The sequence below is a fragment of the Amia ocellicauda genome, chromosome 21, assembly GCF_036373705.1.
Source record: "Amia ocellicauda isolate fAmiCal2 chromosome 21, fAmiCal2.hap1, whole genome shotgun sequence".
NCBI lineage: Eukaryota > Metazoa > Chordata > Actinopteri > Amiiformes > Amiidae > Amia > Amia ocellicauda.
Genome location: NC_089870.1, coordinates 12,485,047 through 12,507,852, shown reverse-complemented (window position 1 = coordinate 12,507,852; position 22,806 = coordinate 12,485,047). Strand labels below are relative to the sequence as shown.

General features: G+C 37.9%; 1 protein-coding gene across 1 annotated transcript in view; it reads right to left on the bottom strand.

Annotated features, from left to right (window-relative positions):
* Positions 1-15,228: 15,228 nt before the first annotated feature.
* tedc1 (tubulin epsilon and delta complex 1) overlaps positions 15,229-22,806 on the bottom strand; it is a 36,400-nt gene continuing 28,822 nt past the window's right edge. Inside the window, exons 7-8 of the mRNA XM_066694620.1 lie at positions 21,955-22,179; positions 15,229-16,378 (exon numbers count right to left, since the gene is read on the bottom strand). Coding sequence (XP_066550717.1) covers positions 16,016-16,378; positions 21,955-22,179 — 588 coding nt within the window. The 3' untranslated portion in view covers positions 15,229-16,015. The remainder of the gene's footprint in view (positions 16,379-21,954; positions 22,180-22,806) is intronic.

Genomic DNA, 22,806 nt, shown 5'->3' with positions numbered 1-22,806 from the left:
AAAAGTGCTTCTGAAGTTTGTGCTTTTATTTAGGCTGGATTTATAGTGCTGTCTTTGTGGCAGGGATGTGTGGCAGGATGTTAAAGCAGAACTGGTACTCAGTGCTTCACTGTATAAAGTAATGGTTTACTAGCTAATAGATCCTTTCTTCAACTGCTGCCTGAAGAGTCAGCTGCTAGAATCCTGTTGGGATCCTGTGTGAGGGGCTGTCATATGTTATTTCTGCATTGCAAGTGCTGTTTAAGTCCCAGAGGGGGGCAGAATGAAGTTGATATTCAGGATTATTGAGTCCAAAGCATCTCACATGTTTGAGCCTGTCCTGTCATTTCAAATGCTGTTGGTTGTGTTTCTATAGTGCTTTGGTTTAGTGCCTGGGGGCAGCATGAGACTGATATACCACAAGCTTCCATCAAATTGGAGCCCATGGTAACCATTCTCATAGAGATATGGTCATAACATTGTGGCTTCAAATCATGGGTGTGGAGCGGTTTTCAGAATTTCTGTTTTATGCATCTAGCTGGTGCTGTGTTTTAGGCCCTGAAGGGGTGAGTGTGAAGTTGATGTACAAGATCATGTAGGGTTACAGGTTTTAATCCCTGGTAGCTCACAGCTTTGGTCACTGGCATTAAAGCTGGCAGGTTGTGGGCTCAGAAAAAGTATTATATCCCTTTATGTACTTCCTTCAGTCACCAGCATACTCCTGAGCCTGGATTTTAACCTGGGTCCTGCTGGCTTCTTTCATGATCAAATATTTGGTGTATCAATCCCACATTGCCCTCCTGACCATAAAACAAAGTACTAATTCATGATCAAGGGATTTTCAGAAGACAGGTACACTACCAGGATTCAAACCCAGGTCCTGGCAGCTTCTATACCCACATGCTATGCAGTGAGCCACAGAGGTGAGTCACACTTACATGTTTAATGACCTGGTATGTCCACCTTACACTGCGCCTCCTGAAACGAAAAGATTTTCAGCAGACAGGTGCTGCAACAAGATTTGAACCCAGGTCCTAACAAGAAGCAGAACTTCATGTAGTAAGCCACAGAGGACAACGTTCATGAGAAACAGATGATGTACCAGGATTTGAAGAAAGGTCCTGCCAGCTTCCAGGCAAACACTGCATGCATTGAGCCACAAAGACTTCTCCTATAACTTGCTCAAAGATCTGGTATATCAACTGCACACTGCTCCCTCTAGCACTAAAACAATGAACATGCAACAGATTTTCAGAAGGGAGGTGGTCCACTGGGATTAAGACTTGCCAGGTTTTAGTCTAGCATGCTTTCATGGTGACACACAAGATTTGCTATATCTACCTCACAGTGAATTCTCTGGCACAAAAACACAGCACAAGTGACAGGAAGAAAGATACTGTACCAGGATTTGAACCCAGTTCCTGCTGGTCAGCACTCATTGCAGTAAACCACAAGGACTCACCTTATAATATTTCCAAGTTCTGGTATATCAACCTTACACTTACCTTACTCTGGCACAAAACCTGAAAATGACCAATAGATTTACAGAGGCTTTAAAAGACAAAGGCTTCACTGGGATTTTAACCCTGTAGTGAGCCACAAACGCTTTTCCTAGTACTTGCTCAAGGATCTGGTATATCAACCTCAAACTTCTCTTTCCACCACTAAAACAGTGCACAAGCAACAGATCTTCAGAAGACAAGGGCTCCACTCGGATTTGCCAGGTTTGAGACTAGCACTCTGTATGTCGAGCCACAAAGGACTTTGGTCATAGTTGATTGAAGATCTTCCAATAAGCAATTATGTTTGCATCTCAGGGCTCTGCAGCAATATCTTCTGCTCTTCCTCAGTCTCTACTCCTCCCTCATGGATAGTTTCATCCACCTTATATCCCTGCAAATAACCCCGGTCTGGTGTATTCCATTATGTTATTCCTAAACCCCCATAGAGTACCATAACACAATAATCAATCAGTTTTAATCTACCTTTCATACCCTTACTATATTCCAGGAAATACTGTACATCATATTTAGTATCACCTTATACTTGTAACATATTAAGTACATAAAAACACAAGCAATATTTAACCCATTCCCCCTAAATCATAGAGAATATTCTTGCCCTGATAATTATGAACTGGAATACAATCAAGTCAGCCCTTACAATCGGGCTTACTGGCTGGGGACCTTAAATGATGGCCAAACAACTATTAGAGATTAAACATACAAGAAACAGCAAAACAAACAAAACAAAATCCATGACCAAGAAACAAAGGAAAACCAACACGGAGACTTATCGAGTCACCGTCCAGGTAAGTTTCTACATTCCACAGTACCTAAATTAATGTACTTTTAAAGTCACTATGTATCACGCTTATTTCAGTTCCTGTATTACAAAAGTCTGTTTTCTTCTAGCTCTGAAGTCTTGTCCTTGCTGATAAGTGCTCATAAATCCTTGGGTGCTCGGTCCGTCGGTCCAAATCATGTGAGAATGCAAATAATCAATTAAAACACAAGCCCACCACAAGAACAACAAATACCACAAATAAAAATAATTAAAAAAACGATATACAATAGGTAATAAAATAAGATAAATGTAATAGAAATACACACAAAGATAAATATCAATAAACAACCCATTAACCAATAATCATCCGTCGTCACTTCCTGCGACAAGTAAAATATCACAATTGGATGATTGTTGATAATGGGTATAATAGGTATCTTATGAGGAGCTATATCGGTTTCTTGGGGCTGCAATTCAGTTTCGAGAATCAAGTCCAAAAAGCCCTAATTATAATAACTATTCTCCGATTTTAATTCTTACATCTGTGATACTGTTTTCCCTTATCCCTCACAAAAGTGGTTGGTTTACAGACATTAAAAATATTACATTCTCATTATATACAAATGAGGCACCCTGCTGCGACAATAACAGGGCTAATGATCTCTGCACTTTTGACCTCTACATTAATGTGTATGGTAATAATAAACCATTTTATATCACAGCATACATAAATTAAGTTGTATCAAGTGCTCTTTAACCCCAGGGCTAAATAGCTTCACCCATCTTCAGTGATAATTAATACCTCTTCCGTCTTTTTTTCTTTCATGCTGCGGAAATTCCCATGAAAGCCTCCATTATCCTCAACTTGCTCCAGCCTAATCAACTGTCACCTTTATTCACAAGCGGACACTGCTTTTGACATTCCTCCGCCATAAACGTTCCTGAACATCCAGAGTCCATTTTCATTCATGAAAACGTGTTGCAGGTGTAGCAAGTGTAGCCAGAGCCCCCATGTGGATTTGAATTGTGCCATCTGCTCCACCAGCAGAGCAACAAAACCGCTATGTCAAAAGGCCAGTCTCTCTACGCGAGGGATTTACACATTTCTGAATTCTGAATGACCAGAACTTGTCACTTGTTTTGAACCAACTGTAATGGTTTGTCTGTTTCTATGAATGTAACTGTTTGTCAGGCTGCCTTACCAGTTTGGTTTGGTTTGGAGGTGATGCCAGTGGCCAATTGGATATATAAAGGGGCTAACAGAAGTGAGAGAGAAAGACTGCTAAAGAGTGAGCGGTGTCAGTGCTCCTGTGACATTGCTGTGAATGTAAAAATTTGGTTTTAACATGCTTTCTCTGTGTTTTATGACAGTTTCCCATAGATAAACCATGGCATACCATAGTAAACATGCCTTATTATTATGGTATATAAACCATATATAACTTAGCAAAATTAGGGTAAATGTAAATAAGGGGAAAATACAACAAAGGAAAATAAATCACAGCATGAGAGACAATCACAAAGCCATTCTACATAGCTGTACTGCCACACAGACACAGTAAAGACACTATACTGCAAAACAGAGCCTCAGATGTATATAGTTGGCATTAAAAAACACAGTAATGTATCTGAACACCACTGTCATTCTGTAGTTATTTACAATCATATGATGCGGATGATCTCATTAATTCTAATTACCAAGCCATTGTCTACAATGATAAATCAATTCAAATTACAGTTAATTGCAGTGTGCCCTGTTGCGGTGGCAGGAGTGCGAACTGAAGCATGATTCCTGTCGAGACAGCTGTTCTGCTGCCCCGTGCCCTTCCCCACAGACCTCTGGCATTCTGAGGGACAGCTGTAGAAGGCCTTGGCGAGGAATTCATATTTGCATGAGTCACTCAAAGGGTATCTGAGAAACAAATGGAGGCAATCTGTCCTCTTTTTCCTGTAGCTGAATTCTATACTGAATTATCTTAGAATAAGTGATTATATACACTGCCACCTATTGAGCACCTAATCACTCTTGAAAGCACCATAGGCAGCTAATATCACAATGTAATATGTTAGAAATGTATGAGTTTTAAACTTTGAATGTTTGCATGCTGCTAATGTGAAAACTTGTGGGAGACTTGCAGCTCTGAATATTGCAGGGCTACTTCCACTGCCACTATATTTAATCTGATCCCACTGATCACAAAAATATAATTATTTTGAAAATGAATGTTGTCTTTAACTCAAAAGTCTCCCTCAAGAGAAGTTGACATTTTACCTTAATACAATTATTTAAGTGTCTTTCACACAAACTGACAGCTCAACACACACATAGCTACAGATTCGTCTGACATGAATGCATCCTAATATTTTGCAGGTGATAAAAGGCATGTTTGAACTGAGACAAAGTCAAATAAACCTGTAAACTTAAATAGCAAGGTATATTTTGAGCCTAGGCTTCCATGAAGCTGTGAGCTTAACTTTTAATAATGTATATATGTCAATATACTTTTCATAAGGAAAGGTCAAAGGTAACAGTGGAGGCCTTTCTTTGAACAGACCACATATAAGTTCCTATCTATGTTTCACAGTGTGATGGAGCAAGGCCCATCCCTTTCCTTAAAGACTGACCCTGAGTGCTATATTAACTCCATTAAAGATTATGTCCTTTATTAAATGCATGGCAGCACACAGGATGTTAAAGGGAAAAAATACTCACCTTTGGGTTGATTTGTTTGGGGAGATGGGCAGCCATGAGTGTTGTTCCCACTTACAGAACACCTGCTACACAGCCTACCACACATAATCATATTACACCTAAACTTTAAAGCATCTTGCTATGAAAAGGTCAGATTAAATGATATATTCTACAAGGAAATATGTGTTTTCCTATTAGTGTTTCATTGTAACTATAGTGCTTCCAGTAACCTATCAGTAGTTAGTTGTTGGAAGTTTTGGGTCCTTGGGGGCCACAATAGAATCTGGACACCCAATCTGCAACCAATCACCCAATAATAACACATTCAGATTCAGTGCAAAAAGTGTGCAAAGTGTCATTTTGATTACTGACAAACTGTAGGATGAGATGTGTTTACAAGCAGTGGTCAGAAACTGGAATAATAAGAAGCAAAATAATAAAGAAACCAAGAATGAACAAATCATAAACTAGGCCAAGAGTATTGTTGCTGTCTGTGACACTTATTCGCCTCAGTCAACTTGCATTATAACTTTCTGAAAATATATAAAAGCTTGCAAAAAGAAAAAAAAAAACGAATATCTCATAGACATCCAGTATTCTGATAGTATCATAGCTTATCTCAGCAGTGTATGCAATCAGTGCAGGGGCATGCTTGGGGCAAGTATACATATGTGTGGGTCTCCAGATATTATCACCAGGGGAGGAAAAGTGGTCAGGTTGGCCAGGGCTTCAATGCAACTGTCTCTAGCCTTTAATATGAGAGATAACGATGTTAAAAGAAGGTTATTTCATTCTACTACTCACCCAGCTCTGTGTGTGAGTGTCCATAAATCATTTCTGCGAAAAACAGCTTGAGAGTCGTGTCTGTGAAATACTCAAAGAAACGTTTTTGGGTGTTTTCTCCACTGAGAGTGATAGGAGTGGTCTTGGTTTGCTTTCACTTATTGTTGGACTCTCTTTATGCCACTCTTCATGTTTTCTACCATTATTTGTTATGTTAACCTCTGAAAAACATAATACATAATCAATTAAATGAGAACCAATGGAAATAAGTAGTAAATAATTTGATATTGAATTAATTAGGTTTTTGAGATAGAATCACATACTGTATGAGATCTCAATGAAATGTAGTTGAATTTCAGTTGTCATACATGGTTCCCGCAGCTTCCATTTTTCTCTCAACATAACAGTGAAACCTCAACATCACACACCTGCTGGCCACTGACGGACACACACACCTGTGAAAGCTGACAGCAGACAACAATTGAGGCAATGTACTGGAGGGGAAATGCAAGGAGGGTGTATAGAAGAGTGAAATCTAAATGAGAGGAACAAAGAGGAAATCACGGACTGACCACATGGTACTTCATGACTTCTTTCTGGCTGACAGACACGGACTAGCCTACGACTACGACACTGTTTAATCCTCGCAAATGGTCGTGTGCTACAGAACCTCAAATCCACTGCCCAAACTGATACCCCACGCCGTGCCATAATATCTCAATCTCAGAAACCTCAAGACAACTAAACAAAACCACTTGAATTCTCTTTATGGTAGCTAAACCAACAAATGAGTTATCGGTTATATAGACTGCTATGTCTGCTATATATTCTAATTGAATAAAAGAATACTGCATTGTACAGACATTGTATTATAAACGAGGTCTTAAAAACAGTATGGTTACACCTTCAAAATGTGGTATTGCCAGTTGTATATTAACAACCAGCTCATTGTGACAACACTAAGAGTGATCTAGACAGATATCATATGTTGGCAGGAATATGCTGCCAAACCATCTGCTTCTTTTCACACAGCAAGACCTTACAGAGCAAATAATACAACTATAGTATAATTGGCAGGACTCGTGTAGCTCTCACTTGTAAGACTACAGGCACAAAATTGCCTGGTAACCTACAAGAGTGATGGCTGCATGCCAAGCCAAGGATGCCCTGGTTCACAGACCTCAACCTCTGGCAGCACTGGGCCAGTTGTGGACAGTCCTATGCAATATCTTGGTCACAGTCAGCTTTGCCTGGACCACATTTCATCAGATTCAATCACTGTATGGATCAGAGCAGAGAATAGCTATGGGATTGTGCAGTTTCTTTGTTTGAGTACAAAACAGGAGTCTCAGATGCTGGTCCTACAGAGGCCCAAACCATCAGGCTTCATAGCTTCACCCTTAAATATTCAATTGGAATTGGAAACAATGAGTTCTGATTAACGAGGCAGGTGTTTCTATTGAAATAAGTTAAAAAATCACATGGAAAACAAACCTGCATGAGGACCAGAGATCCCTTTAGGTGAGCAGTGAGCATAATTATGCTAACATTCACAGCCTTTAAGAAATGGGTGATTTAGATCCTTTGCATCTCCAAGTTTCTTACAGTACCTTGAGTCTTTTATGTTGTGTTTTTGCGGTCTCATTACACCAGAGGGCTGCAATTTAGCAGGTCTTCGCAGTGTTCTTAAATTGTGACCCAATTAAAATTTGGAGAGAAGAGGTGGTCAGTAATAAGGAACCGCCAGACTGGAATGAAAATCAAAAGACTTGTTCTCCGGGTCTGGACTGGCTGACTGCCGACACCTACACTATCAACATTTCTTTTGATTTCCCCCAGTGTCTCCATGAAGTCATTTAAATATTTGAACTGTACTGGAGAGTTCCTTTTTATTTTGTATTATTTGACTTTGAGGTTAAGATGTGGGAGTAAAATTGCTTAAAATTGCATTAGCAGTACTGTGTGTGTTGTGAAGTTATGCGGTCTTCCCCTGGAAAAAGGTGACTGTGGAAAAAGAGATTTGAACATCCTTTGTTTGCTCCCTATATTTAAATCAGAGCAAAGGTATGCATCATCTCCTTCCCTACATGCATTACAATTATTTAATTATCAGACTCGCATTTATAAATGTACCAGTTATAGATGCACTGTCTTAATGACTGTAAAAGCTTTCTGCTTCAATGCAAAATGTCTTCTCTACACAACATCAGGCAAGTTCAATTCCGCTCTTTGGTCTCCTGCAAGTCTTGTAGACAAAATGCTTTTTCAGACACAATAATGACCCTAAACCTTGATCTGGGAGGGCTGCTCCCCCAGGTTTTGTCTTTATAAATCCTCACCTTCATGCATCCTGCTTCCATTTAGCAAATAAGTGGTTTGATTAAGTAACTGAGAGCGTAGGTGGAAGAAAAAAACAAAACAGACTCTGCATTGCAGCACTCCAGAACCAGGGTTGTCCAGGGTTGCAGTTATTTGAACTCCAGTCCACTTTAACCAAAATAAGTGGACTCACCAGTCTTGTGACCTTAATCCCACGGAAATAATATGGGATGAGTCTGACAAGAGAGTGAAATAAAATGTCCAACTACAATAATAATCATAACAGCTCTGCTAAAGGATATTTAAATGAAAAGTATTGGCAAGCACATTTTGACCTACTCTTTCAACAAGGGAACATAGTCTGATCCCTGTAGTCCAGACAGTGCTGATTAGAGTCTGGGTCATGTCATAGTCTGACTGTGACTGGGATTACTCAAAGGATGGTGTACAACACTTGGGTGACTTTGAATTGGACAGAAATGTCTCAGCTTGTCACACAACAGCGACTAAGCACCTGTGAGCCAACAGTGAGAATGTGATCAGTCCCCCCTGGGATTCTATGTTTTTTGCTGTAGTCTAGCAGGAAGAAAGAAGTGAATGATGTGACAGCAGCAGTGTTGTGTGATTTTTGAATCCTCTGTATAATGTACAATCAATAATACAAAGTGTTCAAATATACAGTCATTTTATAGTGTATTCACATTTGGAAAATCTCATCTACCTATACCTGGAATCAACCAATCATAATTGTGGGTATGTCCTACTACTGCAGATTTCTGAGATTATTAACACGCTCAATTTGACCCTTATAGCATGAGGTAATGAGCTTTTAAATCGTCAGGTTTGTTCTTGCCAATGATATTTGAGATTGTTAAAATCGAATTGCCTCTACTGTCAGCAGCATAACAATTGCATGAATTGTGAACTTGAGCAGCACAAAGTGAACTTTATCTGAGGTTCATCTTGAATGCCCACCCAGAGGGAAAAATAAGTTGAGTCCAATTTTAAAATAACGATTGTGGAACACAATCAAGTACCCTGATTTAAACTGATGAATCAAGAAAAGATACAAGAATATTCATTGACAAGTTAATGTTTCCTGGTGAAGAGTTAAACAAATTGTGAAAGCACTACTGAAGGATTTTATTTTAGACCTGACAATGCTGGACTGGGCAGTTACCTGGGCAATAACTTTAGCTAAAAAGAGCATTAATCTCACTTCAATTCACTTATTATCAGGTAGTCCAAAGAGGAATGCAAATTTCATCAATGCATGCAAACTGAAGCCTTAGACATTGATTAAATGAAAACTTCCACCAACCTGCAAATTAATTCGGATTTCCTCAATGTAGTTTGTAGTTTGTCATTGACAAACGGGTTGACGACTTGATTTAATCTTGGCCACAGTCACAATAAAGGTCCAACTCCAAGCAAATATCTCTATCACAAAACACACACACAAACAGTGTCTATTAAACAGGTTAATTACTAAACTGATTACAAAGTTGACAGCAAATGCTCAATACACACTAGAAAACAAATGACTGAATGGTGGCCTTTTAAATAGGTTTCCTAATTACATAATTGATTTCAAAGTGTTTGACAGATGTTACACACAAGCTGAACACTATATGAACAAGTTACAAGGAGCAAACAGTACAGGTAACAAACAAAACATATTTAAAACAGATCTTCACAAATGGAATACATATACATATATATATATATATATATATATATATATATATAGATAGATAGATAGATATATATATAGATATAGATATATATACAGTGAGGGGAAAAAAGTATTTGATGCCCTGCTGATTTTGTACGGCCTTAATCCCATAGAAAATCTGTGGAGGGAGCTGAAGGTTCGAGTTGCCAAACGTCAGCCTCGAAACCTTAATGACTTGGAGAGGATCTGCAAAGAGGAGTGGGACAAAATCCCTCCTGAGATGTGTGCAAACCTGGTGGCCAACTACAAGAAACGTCTGACCTCTGTGATTGCCAACAAGGGTTTTGCCAAGTCGAAGGGGTCAAATACTTATTTCCCTCATTAACATGCAAATCAATTTATAACTTTTTTGAAATGCGTTTTTCTGGATTTCTTTGTTGTTATTCTGTCTCTCACTGTTAAAATACACCTACCATTAAAATTATAGACTGATCATTTCTTTGTCAGTGGGCAAACGTACAAAATCAGCAGGGGATCAAATACTTTTTTCCCTCACTGTATATATATGTATTCCATTTGTGAAGATCTGTTTTAAATATGTTTTGTTTGTTACCTGTACTGTTTGCTCCTTGTAACTTGTAACAAAACATATTTAAAACAGATCTTCACAAATGGAATACATATGATACCTTAATGACATTTAATCCACACTTAGTTTATAACACCAAATGTCCAATAAATGATGACAGTTATAAAATGTGTGGCAAGCTGGCCTACACAGGAATGAGGAAGTACCCAGAGATGCATCTTTATTTTCAAACCAATCAAAAACAACAAACTGGGCCCATAAATCAGTGGTGGGAAACCTGCTCCTGGAGGGACACATACCTGCAGTTTTTGTTGGTCTGAAATAATGATCTCAGCTTAGCAAATGAATGGTTCAGTTAATTAAGTGAGAGCTGGGGTGGAATAAAAACCAGAAGACATTGCTTTCCAATCAGATTACAAACAAAATGGGTATAATAGGTTTATAGCTAAATAAATCAACTAATCATAAGTGTAGGTGCACTAAAAACTAAAGTGGAAAAAAAAAGTTTATTTCTTGCTTAGTAAAATGTTCAATCACTGTCTTGATATCTCTTCCTTTCGCACTAAAGCTGTCACTATTCTGAAATGTTGAATTTATACATCCTCCACCAACATGCTTATCATCCTTTTTGTCCATTGGAAATCTGTGGTATAATATAGCAAGATCAAATGGAGTACCGAAAATATTATCCTTTCCCTATCTCATCATATAAAGACTTAAAAGGATTATCTTACAAGGATTTCTCCTTATTTATCTCAGTCAAGATGAAGATCAAACTAAAGCGAAAATAGAAGAAATCCAGTGAGAAAGTTGAAAGTACCATAAAAAAATTAACAAACAAAATTAGATATACATTTAAACCCGACTCTTCAGAACACAATCAGTGAATTTGAAGAATCATTGTCATTCAAACATAGCAAGGTGGAGGTATACAAATAAATGTAAAAAAAAAAAAAAGAAAAAACAATACGAAACATATAAAACAGAGCCGTTACATGGTTAATATTCAGGGCAGAGTTTACAAGTTATTATTCCTTTAATTTAATTTCCAACCTGTACTCTGCCCTCATTAATGCTCGACTCCCCTCCATTTTCCAAATTAAAAAGTTCATGTTCTGATATGGGGTGCTAATATAAGTCAGAATCCACCCAGAACATGGTTAACAACCACTGGGAGAAAGATGTAATGGAAAATAAAACAAACTACACTGTTATAAGATAATGTATTGAATCTAACAATTTGAAGGACACTGAATGCTTATCTGACATGGGTATTTCAAGTATTATTTATTATTATGTATTTATTGGCAGGTTAAATGAGCAATGTTATATTTTTTGTAATGGAGTTACATAACAAATTGGTTTGATCCCAACACATTTCTTTATGAATTTGTTGCAGAGTTGAAAGAAGCGATGTATGACGTTCTTCTATGAGCAGGAATTAAACTTGTACGGGATATGTCTTTCCGAAAGTACCGTTTCAAACACGGGCCCTGAATAACATAACACATTTTATTAGCTAGTGGATCACATTGAAACCAAACTTTCTGACTCACTTACCTTTTTTCTGACAAAGAAACATGTCTTTTAGTATCGTCCTCTTTCAATTCTCCAGGACGACTGCTCTTACGTGATCTGACCCTGAAATGTTATTGGACTTTCAAAGACTTTATAAAAACACGTAATGATCAAAAGCACTGGCCTACTGGCAGATTTCAATATTAGATAGTGTTCCAATGTGGCATTTGCATAACATTTTTCTGTTAATGTATTAAATGCCTGAACAATTACAGAACTTGTATTTGTGTAATAGTACACGTCCATCTGCAGTGCTGATATGCTCTACATATTTTCAGTTCCATATGGGAGGTTTTCAGTTCGGTTGGGTCATTCTACATTGTAAATAAGCTGTCACTGATTACTATAAAGTGGCAGTTACACAGTCGCATGTCTTAACTCAGTTCAATCAACAGGTGTTTCTCTGGGCTGAATCTGTAGTCAACAAACTTGAATAATTGTTGAAGAAGTCTAGTTCATTAAACAAATCACTGAGTATTATAGTTTTAAAGTTTTAAATAAAGGATGTGAATATTTTGGAGTTCAGCAGTCACCAAAAGCAGAATTAATTCACCACTAAGATTTCATTTTTACTATTATTTTTACGGTTTATAAATAAACTACATTATCCAGTTGGAAAACAGGATGATTTTAAAGATGATGGTCTAGGGATTAAGTCCTGTTTAAGTTTAGATAGGCTTGAAAATAAATTGTGTTTTGTTATTTGTCCGTTTCTTTTGATCCACCAGTATATAATAAATTCAAATCCTTTTCACTGTACCCCAGTTCTTGTGGACATCCCCCCACAGTACCACAATACATATATAAAGTCAGTAAAACTAAAATCAAGGATGACTCTACACTTGTAATTCATTTTATGGTGAACAAACTTCTTTATTTCCCAGGAGCTTTCAAGCATGTAGAGACAAAAATCCATTCTGTTTCAATTAGATTTATCAACAGGGTTTAATTTTCTCCTTCAACTACAGGCTTTTTAACCTGCAAAACAGATTAATGTCTTTCATGAACGCTTTCATTTGCTCGTAGTCCCGTTTTTATGCTAACAGAGTGAGGATTACGGATTTGGGTTTTGTCTCATGTATCGGTTATTAGCTATCTGTGTAGAGAGGAACCTTTTGAAATGTTGAAAATGACTCAAAGAGAAGTTAGGGTCTTATTTGATTTTTGTAATCTGTCTATTTTGACTGAACCGCACAACGTATATAATAAATATGCACCTCCTTACACCGTAACTCTGCTTTCTGAACGCCTGAAGTGCTGAAGAGCCCTAGTGCTGTGAATATCTCCCCACAGTGCCACAATATATCTATATATCACCATTATCATCATCACGAGTCTGTTGCTCCACTGCTGGATTTAGGTTGTAGGAAAGTCAAGTTTCATTTTGTAAGAAAACTGGCGGGATAAACTCAGATTATTTGAACTAATGTATTTCACATGAGTAAGTTGTACCATTAGTCACTGAGAAGCAAGACAAAAAATATGCAGAAGCAGGAAACGTATGTGGAAAACACTCCTGAGGACATTGCCAAGAGCGGATAACTGACAATAATCTACAGATGTTTCAATCACAAAGATCAGCTTTCACTGGGGATTACCAGTGCAATGGCCTTTTCCATATAATACAATTCAAAATAAGACATGAATAATGCAGCTTCATCTCATACATGAAATAATGATTTTTTTACACCCGATCAGTTTCCCACAGTGTGGAGGATCTCATAGATTAGGGAAATTATGGACTGGTAAATAAAATGTGAGGGACCAATAAATACTTAATCTCCCAGCTCATCTGTTATACTGTTTAATTACCGTTTAAAAAGCGGTTTGTATATCTGCCCTCCAGGTGGTGTAGTCATTGAGGTGTGGTGGTGTGCAATTGCACACAAATGGATTGAGAACAAACCAGTGTGCTGGTAGAGGAAAATATATAGAAGAAACACAACAAGGCCTGCTATTTAGAGAAAACTATTCAAAATGAAAATGAACATACATGTCAGGATGTTCATGCACTTCTTTAAAGGTTTTGTCTTTGAAGTGTGTCAGTGCAGAGACTGAAAATTCTTTACATATGTATTTTTCTTTAAGTCAGTCAGTTCTTTAAAGGCCCACTTGTTTGGGGCAAGAATCAAAGAAGTCAAACAAACGAGGAATAGAAAAAATAAAATAAGAGGTTGAAAGTGATGTGACGGGTAGGACTCCTGCTGAGTCTTTTCCCAGGGAGTGTGATGTGCAGTTGAAAGAGCTTTGAACTTGGGGGGAAACAATATATAATCCGTTCACATGCCCAGCAGGCTTTTACGTTATTTGTATTCCCCCTTGGACAGACCCCATATCTCTTAGCAGCGTCAGCTAAACTGTCATGACTGATGCAAGTGGCAGGGCATCAGTAGCCACTGCCGTGGAATGGAATAGGAGAAGAAGAGTATAAAACATATATAAACATTTCCCAATTCCAAATTATAAAAGTAAAAAATAAACTCCACTTTGCTCAAAATACAGTTTGAACTCATAGTCAACAAAGGTTAAATCTGGTCAAAGCAGGCCAGGGACTCATGGGGCTTGCAGCGCAATACTGGGCCTATGACTGGCTGGGAGTTTGATTGTTTGATTGTTACCACTGAGTCGCATACTGTTTACCTTCCTATAGTGAATGGAAACCACAAGTTAAACTAAAAGGCCACCCTTGCAGTAAATCGGTTCCTATCACCAAAAAAAAATCCATCTTTTTAAAGAAAGTTGGGGATTTAAAGAGTTATTTCCATTAAAACTATATGGTTTCTGTAGTGGGTGTGGATTTGTATTTATTTCTTTTAATCAGATTTTGTTTACTTATTGTGATGTCATTGGGCCCCAGTATCTATGTGTTTTTAATATGACAACACCAAGTCCTGACAGAAAATTAAATTTAAGCATTTATTTTAAACCATTAACAGACAGGATAATGAGACCTGGGGGTGAAAAACCTGATTTTTGATTTATAACCTTAGTTTGTGTAGATTACTCTGGACGGCAGGGCTGGGACACCACCATATGGCAAACATGAAAACTTGCAAGTTCATATGTTTACTGAACAGGTCTTGAAACATTGGGAATTAGACAGTCAATAGACATTCATATGTATGAAGGTTGTTATTTTCCTTTAAGGTTAGCAAAGAATAAAACAAAAGAGAAATTGTGGAAGTGTCTAAAATAAACACAATGAATTGTGCATAGTACAATCCACTAATTTGTATAATATACCATTAAGAGATTAGAGGCTGTGGAACCTTATATAGTTACACATTTTCAAGCCTTTCCTTTCAATAAGGACACCCAAAAACAATATACAATATACTAATATAAATACATATATTAATATGTTTTTATTAAAAACAGAAGACAGGGTCAAACCATTTACAATGTATCTGTCAAAATAGATGCATTACCCTAACAGAGGCAAAATTAACTACTGCAGAAACATTTCATACTAGGTGTCTGGATTACTGTCTCAGCTATTTTTGTTCAGCATTACAACATTTCATTTACATTTAATCAATGCTTTCATTTATTTATTGTAAAGCTTTATTTGTTTTGCTATCTAAACAGTACTTGTGCTTTCATTATGTATTGTTGTAAATTATCTGCAGAATAAAAGCTTTGAAAGATCATTTGAAATTGTCTAGACTGGCACCAATCTGAAAGCAATCACAGTCATCCCCGTTATTTTGGGATTCTTAGAAAGCTGAATGGCTCTATAAAAGCAGGATCATGATCTTGTTTTTTTACTGCTGCTTTTCATTGTGATAGAAATACAGGATTCCATTGCTGACATTTGCATGTGTAAGCATTTGTGAAACAGAGCTTAGTCTAACTCTGCCAAAGAGAAAGCTAAAATATGATCAATATCTACACAAACTGATTAATTGTTTTAAATAACCTTTGTTTTTTATCCTCTTTTTGTACTATCTGGGTTGTGTTTTGCATGAGAATGACGGTTTGAGAACAAGCATTTCTCAAAACCATACCTAAGAGCCTAATTTAATTTTGTCCCCCAACGAAATTTAAATCCAACATAAAAGTGACTGTAATCTATAGTCAGGTAGCCAAAAATACAGCCATCAAAAGGTAGCCATCATTTCTTCATTGGAGGAATGAAAATAATCCCTTCCATTTTCCCCACTATTTCCATTATCTCGTCCCTGCAATCCTGTTGCAGTTTACTCAGTTCTGTCTGTAAACTGGCCTCTACTCCTTTCAGCTCGTGTATCACCTGTGAGGCCAGGATGTCATCTGCTCGACCTCCTTGTCCAGAACGGTGCTTTCGAGGAGGACGCTCTTTTAGAACGAGTATGTAGGTTGTATCCTGGATTGTCTTGCCTTGGTCTCTATGTGTAGTTAAAGCAGACAGCCTCTGGTTAACTCTCTCCTGAAGTTTCACAACAGTGGCACCAAGTTCCTCAGGGTCACTAGGTACACCCATCTCCTTCTTTTGAACCTGTGAAAGAAAGAAAAAGAAGAGGTCTTGACTCCAACTGACAAACACAATTCCCAGAGTTTTATCATGTACTTGCCGTGGCATACAGGTAAATATCAGATGTATATTGTGCAGTTCATAAACATTATTGCATTGCTTTTTCAGATCATGGTATTATTTTATTGGAAATTATACAGTGTGGAGTTAATATGAGCCAGTCTACATCAGTATCAAATTGTAATCCTCGAATGGAAAGAACTGAAATGGTAAAGGAAGCTATTTTATATAGAGATCCAAGTAAAGCAATACACCACTGATTGACTGGTTCAAATGCTAGTTTCAAGTGCTACCGAAATCTATTCGGATATTTTGACTCCTCTTCTTGCAGTACATACAAATACATTTGACAATCACGAATCCAAGCTCTCAAAAGAAAAGTGCTTTGTAGTTTTGTTTTCCATTTGTTTGACTGAACAAGAAAGTGTAAAAGCACCAAAGCAAAGTGCATTAGAGCACCATGCTGATGCTTTTAAAAATATCGTAAGAGCCATTCACAGCTTTATAGTACTTATAGAAATACCCAGAAGCAACCAAGAGCAAAAATGCATTAAATAGAAAAGAACCCATTCACTAAGCATTCATGATTTGAGGTTGTTGTTCATTTTAATACTTTTATTCATTTATTTCTATATTGTACTAAGGTCATGGTGGCCATGGAGAATTACTTAAATCTATATCTTCTGGTTAAGTTCCTTGTTCTGCCTGCAACTCTCATGTGAGGGGCTTGACACTCTTCCTCTACTGCTCATCCACAAAAATGTTTTCATCGTTATTCTCCCCTCTCCCTGCTTCACACGGTCCAAGCTTCCAATCCCTTGTTATAGTGATGCCATCTGTCTCTAAACTTGGTAGAGCATAGAAACACCAAGCCCCCCACGTAGTCTTTTGGCATCACAGGTTTGTCACTGTACTGGCTGAGCTGTGCGGATCAGGCACTCGCGGGGGTATGCCTGAGGTTTGAATCCACTCATCTCCTGCCAGCTGAATGAGTTTCCTGCACCTCCTTCCAAAATGCTGATAACTAAACACACACCCTTGCAGCTGATCTTCAATTTTAAGGGTCAATTGCTTCAGTCTGTGTCATTCTGTACCCCTCCCAAAAAGATTACAATATTAAAATAAGTATTACACTGAAGAGGGAGTCTGAGAAAGTTTGATCTTAATGTTCATGGTGGTTTTCATTATTGATTGCAAATATAAACAGACTTTCTGCTATCTGTATTAATCAGCAGGGTGATCTGTACATTTACTGTAATTTACAAAGAAGGAGAAAGAGTCTTTCAAGCCAAAAAAAAGATTCCCCATGTTTCACATGGTACACAATGCAATGCATATGTCTTTTACCTGTTGATTTGATGACAAAAACTAGCATTACACATAGATTTTGAATGCACATTAGGCAATGTTAGGTACATTTCAGGTTGGAATAAAAGCAGAAAGGATTGCTTTTTGCGCTGCACTAAGGCATTGAATTCTATAAATCTGTTGAGTTTCAGCATTTTTCAAACAGAGACCACTATTGTTACTAGGGGCCTATAAAACTATGTTTTGGTACAGCACACAGCTTGTGATCCTATACTTGGTGTATCTTCAGATGTTCCTAGCAGGCTTTTTATCACAATAACTGAGAGTTGGTGGCTGACAAGGCTTTACATTGCAGTGAATTGCAATTACCCAGCACACATCCTGTTCAATCTGATGCCATAACGAGGGAGAGTGCTTTTCAATCTTTGCTTCGAGTGACTTATTTCTCACAATTGCACTGGTCTTCAATTAATTAAACCTCCATCCGGTATTAACTTCATCTCCTTGTGATGCCAATTAAAGGAGGTTAAGTGAACCAAAATTCATTCTTTACACTTGCCAACCCCTTTCCCCCCATCTCTGATGCAAATTTATGGCTACTTTATGTCAGTTTAATCTTTTATTCATTTTTTTAAATTCGGAATTACCAATTACCTCATATCTTTTATACCCTCCTCATTTGGAATCAATTTGGAAATTGTTAAACAGTATGGCTCGCTGCTACAAACGTAAAACCATCACACCAATCCTGGAAAGTTGAAGATGCATAACCTTCCTCTGACACATGCATTATCCAGCCACCCACATCCATGTGCACTGCAAGTTCACAGAGCAAGAGCAGAAGTCAAGATATTGCAAGGTGGACTAATACAGTCTTCACTTTTAACACTGCAGTGCTTACAGTTGCCAAGTAAACCACAGGATTCTCTTACACTGCAACTACTTCATTTTGCAGATACTTTTATCAAAAAGTGACTTACAAGGTTTACCGCAGAGTGCAGTAAATACTATATTTACAACATTACACAGTACAACATATGCGCCTATGCATGGATCCAGATTAGAATATAATTTACAAAGTACAAAGCAATACCATTAATACAATTCTAACTCTATAAACAAGAGTGTCGTTCAAGGAAAATATGAGTCTATAAAGGCAGAGGAGCAGATGTGTGAAGACTGAGTCCCTGAGTTCTGGTCACAGCTGGTCTATGACACAGAAGAGACTCGAACCAACAATTAAACCACTATTGAGCCCAACCTGCACTAAGGGCGGAAGCTTTTACTGCTAAGCCACTTGAAAGCACTCACCTGATTGTGTGTTTTTTTTTCTCTATTGCACCCTCCACCACACATCAAATGTACCGTGGTGAGGAACACTGTAAGAGCTGTTGCAAAGACACAGGAAAATTATTTTATTTGGTTCTCCAAAGTATAGGTTGCTGACAGTGTCAGTTCTGTTTAATGACTTAGGACTTATCACACATATGCGCTTAGAGGGCAAGAGCTAAACTCATTGTCCTCATAGGATGTGTGACTGGAGGGTGTCAAGTCTGTTTTCTTTAAGGACAAACTGTGAGAGTCACAAATCGCTCACCTGCTCAGAAACAAGGTCTATTTCGCAAACACTTGAAGGGAAACACTTGGCAGAACCCTGTGTTTGTGCGGTCTTAAATTACAAAGATAAACTAAAGTGTGGAAAATAGAGGCTTTCACTCTACTACTCAAAATCCTTAATTCAATGGGCTGGCACACATGGGGAAGCAAATTCGTTTTGTTTTGCCAAAAGCCTGGAAGTACTTGCTTTGTGAACTATTAAAAGCGAGAGACTTAGAGTCAATACTACCTACCTACCCACACATTATCATGCACTGCGCCCGCAAAGGTTAAGCCTCCATGCACAGTAAAACATGATAAAGTGAAAAATGGCAAGGCACACACTCGCTGAACTGTCTTGTAAGGTGCTGAGTAAGACAGTGAGATTAATGGAAGAAACACACTTATATATTTACTTCCATCACCATGCTTTTTCAACCCAAGAACAAACTCATAAGCTAAGCAGTTCCATGTTCGGTTACCTTCATTTTCTGAGTGTCTTAGCTTTAATAAAGCTCAGATTGTGTCAGCTGTACCTAGGCCCAACAATATGGCTGAGATTCTACCCACCATTAAATTTAACCAGCCATGTTATTGAGAAAATGTATGCCAATCTTAACCTAGAGTTTGGGATCTGTCAAAAAAATAAAAAATAATAACATGACAGTTCTATGTGCTATAGCAAAAAACTTATTTTAATGTTCTATGTGTCGCCAAGCCTTTAATACCTATTTCTGATTAATAAGGTCTGATGCAAGAGAGTACACGTTCAAACAACACTGAAAGAAAAATAAATCCATGAAGAATGGATCATGCACTATGAAAACTGTTCTAATGGATGGCATGAAGCCACTGTTTGTGATTATTTACCATTATGAATTTAACTGGTCAAATAACTGTTTTTCTGTTACAAGATACTCATTGATTCAATAAAATGCAGAAAAGCCTCTATTTGCATTGCAAGTTAATTTGTCATTCAGGCCCTGCTGATTTTAACCTGGTCAGCATCCTAACTGACTACTGCCAACATTCCCCAAGGGAAGGCACACAATTTGTGAAGTGTTACTGAGAATGGGTGGGCTTGGGTCAGCTTGGGTCAGAGTCTCCTCAGCTTGTCAGGCAGCTTTCCAGAGGACTGTTAGTCCTCCCCTGCACAGCTAAAGTTCTACTGTTTTTGCTTTGGAATTTAGTATGAAAAGAAGCAGATGGAAAATACACATTTCAGAGGACATGTTTAGGCTGCCTGTATCTCTCTTGTGCTCGTACAGTGCAAAACAGCTAACAAAACGAAAATTAAGCCAGGGACTCTTCTCAAATTATAAAGTGAGATTCTATAGAAATATTAGATTTTCAAATACCTGACATACAGTTAGGTCCATATATATTTGGACAGTGACACAATATGTCATCATTTTGGCTCTGTACGCCACCACAATGGATTTGAAAGGAAACTTGAGGGTCTTTAATTTGAGGGTATCAAATGCAAATTGAGTGAACGGTGTAGGAATTACACCCATTTTTATAGGTGGTTACCCCAATTTTAGGGGCTCAAAAGTATTTGGACAACTAACATAATCATGAATTAAATTGTGAGTTTCAATACTTCGTTGCAAATCCTGTGCAGTCAATGACTGCCTGAAGTCTGGAACCCACAGACATCACCAGATGCTGGGTTTCTTCCCTGGTGATGCTCTGCCAGGCCTGCACTGCAGCGGCCTTTAGTTCCTGCTTGTTCTTGGGGCATTGTGCCTTCAGTTTTGCCTTAGAAATCAAAACAAAGCAATCAGAGAGATTAAAACATATCTTGATTGTTTCCTTTCAAATCCACTGTGGTGGCGTTCAGAGCCAAAATGATGACAATTGTGTCACTGGTCCAAATATTTATGGACCTAACTGTAAGTTTGTCAGACTACTTTTAATACTTTTAATGGTACTTATGAAAATCAAATCAGCAATCCAATGTTGTTTTATCAATCTGTAAAGAAAGTTCAATTTAAGATCAAGCAGGAAACAATGAATAAATAAGGTACTGAAATCCAAACTGAAACAGTATACATTGTTATAAATAACAAGCTACAATTGTTTGACTGCCTCCTATTCCCTCTGCACTACCTATCAGCCAAAACTACATCTCAGTCCTTTCACTCCCAACAATTACACTCCAAGGATCAAAGCTCAATAAAGTAACATCAAATTCCGCTGTTTGTCTCTTGAAATAGGCAGCGTAGGCCTAATCATATCACCTCAAATGTTCAGTCTACACATTTCTTCCTCTACCCCTACCAGCCTCTTTTCTATGAAGAAAGCAGCCTTAACAAAATATAAATTAAATTCCTTGAAATGTAGTTCCGTTGAGGTTGTCCTTGAGCCACACCAGGGATTGAGATCCAAGGCTCCTAAAGCAAGCCAGTAATGGAATGAAGAAAGGAGAAGGGTGAGGGTGTGTGCATGTGCGTGTGCATGTAAGCACGCATTCTTTGCTCATACATAACACTGCTATCAAAATGTTCCTCAGACATACTCTCTATGGCATGTCTATTGAATTTCTTCTCTTCAGCTCTGTTCAGTTTTGATGTGATCTTGCTGTGTCAGTACTTAGTCAATATAGAGCGAGTGAAAGCACAAGTGCAACTTACCAGTGAGCACCAGGAGGCCCTTTTGGCAGAGAGAGCCCCCTGTAGCACCACATTAAGGTCCATCAGCACCTTGCCGAGTTGGTTGATTTCTCTCCTCATGTCCATGTTGCCTTGGCAACAGTCCTCATCAATTCCCTTGACCTTTGGCGCCATAGCAACAATATTGTTGTGGAAACCATGCTGTGATGGGGGGGTATCTGCAAGCTTGGAATCAGTAACGCTGTCCTAAACAAACAAGGAAACAAGTTATACATGAAATCTCCTTCGGTTATGAACAGTTGCACAATGTTAACATTTATTCACACTGATATACAGTCATTATTCAACCTTGGCAAATGCACATCAATATAAAAACATCCCTTAATCAGAAATGAAAGCTAGTGCCAAACTGGGGCCACGACTTTGAAGCTCTGTGTTTTATGATACAAGCATGTGCTCACCAAAGCACACATCAGATAATCTTGCTACATTTTAACATTTGTTTGTATTTATTTATTAAAAAAAAAAAAAAAACCTATACCTGCATTTCCCTCTCTTGAAATTAGGCCAAAATTAAGCACAACTAAATGCTCAGTAGCCACAATTGATTTATTTCATATTTTTGACTGATGCCTTTATCCAAGCTGTCTTATAGTACCTGATATTCAAACATCAAAATGTTATATATTAGCATGCAATTTACATACAACCACACTTGATGGGACAAAATCACACAGAATCTTAATGGCAAGTCAATTTGGAACCAAGCTTGAGTCTCTTCACAGAGGGAACCAGGCTTTTTGTTTCAGATATATGCTCTGAAATCAATCTCTTTCTCAATCCTAACAAAGATAACAGCAGCAGAGGATGCAA